The sequence below is a fragment of the Syzygium oleosum genome, unplaced genomic scaffold, assembly GCF_021117445.2.
Source record: "Syzygium oleosum isolate NSW1041296 unplaced genomic scaffold, Sole_v2.1 Sole_v2.06, whole genome shotgun sequence".
NCBI classification, from domain to species: domain Eukaryota; kingdom Viridiplantae; phylum Streptophyta; class Magnoliopsida; order Myrtales; family Myrtaceae; genus Syzygium; species Syzygium oleosum.
This window is the reverse complement of record NW_026607490.1, coordinates 11,104,587-11,109,087: the sequence shown is the minus strand read 5'-3', so window position 1 is coordinate 11,109,087 and position 4,501 is coordinate 11,104,587. Positions and strand designations below refer to the sequence as shown.

Genomic DNA, 4,501 nt, shown 5'->3' with positions numbered 1-4,501 from the left:
CTGAGGCAGAACATTGGCAGAAAGCTTACAAGCTCGTCCGCAACATGCTGTGAAGAGGCCCTATATCCAAGACTAGTCATGTTCTATTAGTTTCTTTTAGGGTGTTCTTTTAATTATCTTGGAATTGATGTATATTGCTTTTTCTTTTCATGAACTTTTAGGGTAAATGTCTAGGTATGCTTTTTACTATTTAGCGGATGTATAGGGATCTCCTTTCACAAATTTTGATGTAATTAGTGAAATTCCCTCTTTTGTAGGTTGAATGGAATATGACATAGGCATTTTAATCAATTACTATGTGTTACTCCCTTTAATTGTATAATTTCTTATAGTGAAATTTTTATAAGAAACCGTTTACATGAGATGCAGCTTGTGCAAAAAGTTTTTTATCTCAGTTTCATTCTAAGAAAATATAAAATTAAAAGGTACGCAACTTTCGTGCTGTCACTTCACCGCGTACTAATTTCATTCTTTTTGTTTTATTTTATTAAAAAACAGGTGCCGAAACTACGGCTTCGAGGCAATCGTCGATTCGGACACGATCAAGGGCCACGTAAATGAATATTGAAGAGCAAAACGCCCGTTTCGCTGCTCTCGACGACAAGATCAATGATCTTGCGGTTCAACTCACTCAATTCGCCAATGATATGAGGACCGCGTTAGCAGCACCGAATGCTGGTCAAGTCGCACCTCAAGCTGTTCCCGAGCCCATAGAAGGACCCGCGAGAAGGAATGTTACTGAGGAGGCATTGGGTTCTACACCAGTAGTGGTCGAACTAGATCCCATTTCGGAAGCCGTTACCGCCCGTTTGGAGGAAGAACACAACAAAAGATTCGCGAAGATAGAAGAGAAACTCCGTGTGCTACAAGGATACGAAGAGCATATGATCGAGGATTTGTCTCGATATGCACAGATGAGCTTTCCTGAGAAGTTCAAGATTCCTGATTTCACTAAGTATGTTGGGACTGGAGACCCAAAGATTCACTTGAAGTACTAGTTGAACAGGATGGCGAGGTATGCCCAGAATGTCCCATTAATGGTTCAGACCTTCCAAGAGTTAGCAATGGTACGTGTTGTCGGAGCCCGAGAAGTTCGAGAAGTGGGAGGAGTTAGCTGAAGCGTTCGTCCTGCAATACAAGTACAATACCGAGATAGCCCCCACGCGTGAAGTGTTGACTCGAACTGAAAAAAGAAGAAGTGAGTCCTTCAGAGCCTTCGCTCAAAGTTGGCGTACTCTCGCCGCTCAAGTTCGACCTCCGCTCAGTGAAAAGGAGCTACTGGATTTTTTCCTCAAAGCATTGCCTAATGATTTCTATTTAAAGTTGGTGGGTTCTGGCTGCTTGACCTTCTCTCAGCTGGTAGATGTCGGAGAGAGGATAGATGGGGCCATGCATGATGGTAGATTGAACGAAGGGACTAGTCGGAAGGTCCCGAACAGAAAAGAAAAGGATGTGGAGATCGCATATGTACAAGCGCCAGTTGCGACGAAGCCCCTTGCCTCATCCTCTCAAGGCCCCTCTGTGTTTCGAGAGAGGGCATATCAGAATCATGATTTTAAAAGGAGAGCACCGAGGGAGTTCACTCCCCTGCCTAGGCCACTATCCAAGTTGTTGCCCATGCTGTTGAGAATGGGGATGATAGCTAAAGAAGTGGCTCGGGATAACCCTCCAAGATTCCCCGGGTTCGATTTGTCAAAGTCCTGTGAGTTCCATAGAGGCGAAAAGGGTCATGATGTGGACAACTGCTTCACTCTTAAGATCAAGGTTCAGAATCTGCTCGACAAAGGCATTTTATCCTTTAAGGATCCAACACCCTAATGTTCAACAAAACCCGTTGCCTAATCATGTTGAGAATGTCAACGTGGTTATTGATAAGGGTGATGAGAGTAAGCAAACCTTTAATGTGGATGTTCATAGACTCTATAAATTACTAGTGTCAACTGGACACTTTGAAGATGGAGAGGATATTCCGATGGAAGAAAAATTAAAATGTATCACTCGGATGGTGGACATGGGAGTAATCTATAGTATGAAGGAAGATAATATGACGGCCATGACGGCTGTTATTGACTCATTTTGTGAGAAGGAGACGGAGTAGACACCTGTTGAACCTACAGAAACTAATGAGCCAACTAATGAGGGTGTGTCGGAGAGTCTAATTGTGACCGACAGTGAAGGAGAGAATTTGTATGATGATCTTGGGCCTCAAGCTAGCAATGTGGATTGGAATCGTGAGTTCATAAAGCTCGCTCACGAGAATGGGGAAGTGGTTGACACACTGGGTCAACCTAGCGGCAAATTCGACTACCTTGTGAAGTATTCACGGCCACCCAGTTTCTTCATCGATCCCAAGGATGTTGTTCCTGATGGGTGGGGAGGTATGGACGACCCACCCGAGCCTGAGGAGGAGACGGTCAACATGATCACCCCCGTGGTCATCGATCTATCAGTCGAAGAAGATCTATCAGATCCCGATGAACGAGATGTCGAGCATGTGGTCATCGACGTTATGGCAGAAGAGTTCACTACCCTAGAGGTCGATGATCATGTCATGGAACCGATGACGATTGAACTCTCGCCAGAGGACGAAGACGACATAATAGTGGAAATGGTCCCTAGTTACAATGCTAAGGCGGTCCCTTGGAGTTACAAGGTAAGTGAAATCGATGATGTCACTCGCTCGGGTCGATGTTATGATCCCACCAAGGTGGTTGAGAAAAGGGCTGTTTCAAATGAAGAGGCCGAACAATTTTTAGCAATTATTAAGACTAGCGAATTTGATGTTGTCAATCAGCTGAGGAAGATGCCGGCCCAGATATCACTTATGGATCTTTTCAAATCCTCCAAGAAACATAAAAATGCACTATTCAAGATTCTAAATGAAGTACACGTTCCCGAAACTATTAATGACACCCAATTGGAGGAGTTTGTTGGGTCTATCTTGCTGAAAGATCAGATTTCTTTTGCCGATGAAGATTTTCCTCCAGGAGGTCGCAATCATACTAAGGCGCTGTTCATCTCGGTAAAGTGTCGCGATAGAATGGTGGCGAGAGTGCTGATTGACAATGGATCGGCATTAAACATTTGCCCACTTGCCACCCTTCGTCGTCTGGGGGTAAATGAAAAGAAAATGCTGGTATCTAAATCTACCGTTCGTGCTTTTGACGGTATGAAGAAGGAAGTAATTGGTGAGGTTGAGCTCGAACTGCTAATTGGTCCAGTCCTTTTTCTGGTCAGCTTCCAAGTCCTCGATATTCCTAGTGCCTTCAATTTTCTACTAGAACGACCTTGGATACATACCGCCAGAGCCGTACCCTCGAGCCTGCACCAAAAGGTCAAATTCATCATTGATGGGAAGCTGGTAACTATTCATGGAGAAACTGACTTTAAGGTCTTTCACGACACTGCGATCCCATATGTGGAACCCGAGAACAAGGCTGAATCAAGCTATCAAACTTTGGACTTAGTCTCGATGGTCCATGTGCCCGTTGGAACCATCATGCGAGACCTAGAAATGGCTAAGTCTTCAATCATGTCGAGTAAGGTGTTGCTCGAAAATGGTCATGTCCCCGGAACCGGCCTGGGACTGCATGGCCAAGTTATAAAAAAACCCCTTCAGGTCTCCAAGTGGCGCAAAAGGATAGGCCTAGGTTATCATGGAGACGATTCTGGTGGCCGAGATAACCATGGAGGACGAGGCAGTGTCGGAGGTCGAGGTCAGCATGGGGGCCGTGGTGGTCGTGGAGGCCATGCTAATTATGATGGCCATGCTAATTACTCGTGGCCGTGGTTTTTCCAGCAAATATTTGATGGGATCATTCTCAGTTACGAGCAGGATCCGATGATGGAGTGTGTATTGGCGTAAGCGGTGTAATACCCACACCAAAGCCACACACGTTTTTTCAACTCTGAGGTAAGACCGCTTCCATACCATAAACGAGGGTGATCATGTTGACCGTCTCCTCTTCAGGCTCGGGTGGGTCGTCCATACCTTTCCACCCATCAGGAACAACATCCTTGGGATCGATGAAGAAACTGGGTGGCGGTGAATACTTCACAAGGTAGTCGAATTTGCCGCTAGGTTGACCCAGTGTGTCAACCACTTCCCCATTCTCGTGAGCGAGCTTTATGAACTCACGATTCCAATCCACATTGCTAGCTTGAGGCCCAAGATCATCTTACAAATTCTCTCCTTCACTGTCGGTCACAATTAGACTCTCCGACACACCCTCATTAGTTGGCTCGTTAGTTTCTGTAGGTTCAACAGGTGTCTCCTCCGTCTCCTTCTCACAAAATGAGTCAATAACAGCCGTCATGGCCGTCATATTATCTTCCTTCATACTATAGATTACTTTCATGTCCACCATCCGAGTGATACATTTTAATTTTTCTTCCATCGGAATATCCTCCCCATCTTCAAAGTGTCCAGCTGACACTAGTAATTTATAGAGTCTATGAACATCCACATTAAAGGTTTGCTTACTCTCATCACTCTTCTCAA

General features: G+C 45.1%; 1 protein-coding gene across 1 annotated transcript; it reads left to right on the top strand.

The window, feature by feature from the left end:
- The first annotated feature begins 1,007 nt into the window (after positions 1-1,007).
- LOC115665583 (uncharacterized) lies at positions 1,008-3,865 on the top strand. Its single transcript, XM_030587441.2, has 3 exons — positions 1,008-1,067; positions 1,357-1,786; positions 2,118-3,865. Exons 1-3 carry the CDS (start codon positions 1,008-1,010, stop codon positions 3,863-3,865), a joined length of 2,238 nt encoding a protein of 745 aa, XP_030443301.2.
- Positions 3,866-4,501: the final 636 nt, after the last annotated feature.

Excerpts from the sequence above, each read along its gene's own strand:
- LOC115665583 (XM_030587441.2), top strand. The coding sequence starts at position 1,008 with ATGGCGAGGTATGCCCAGAATGTCCCATTAATGGTTCAGACCTTCCAA. Across the intron at positions 1,068-1,356 it reads CCTTCCAAGAGTTAGCAATG|CTGGTAGATGTCGGAGAGAG; the intron begins GTACGTGTTGTC and ends ACCTTCTCTCAG. Across the intron at positions 1,787-2,117 it reads TCAGAATCTGCTCGACAAAG|AAACTAATGAGCCAACTAAT; the intron begins GCATTTTATCCT and ends TTGAACCTACAG.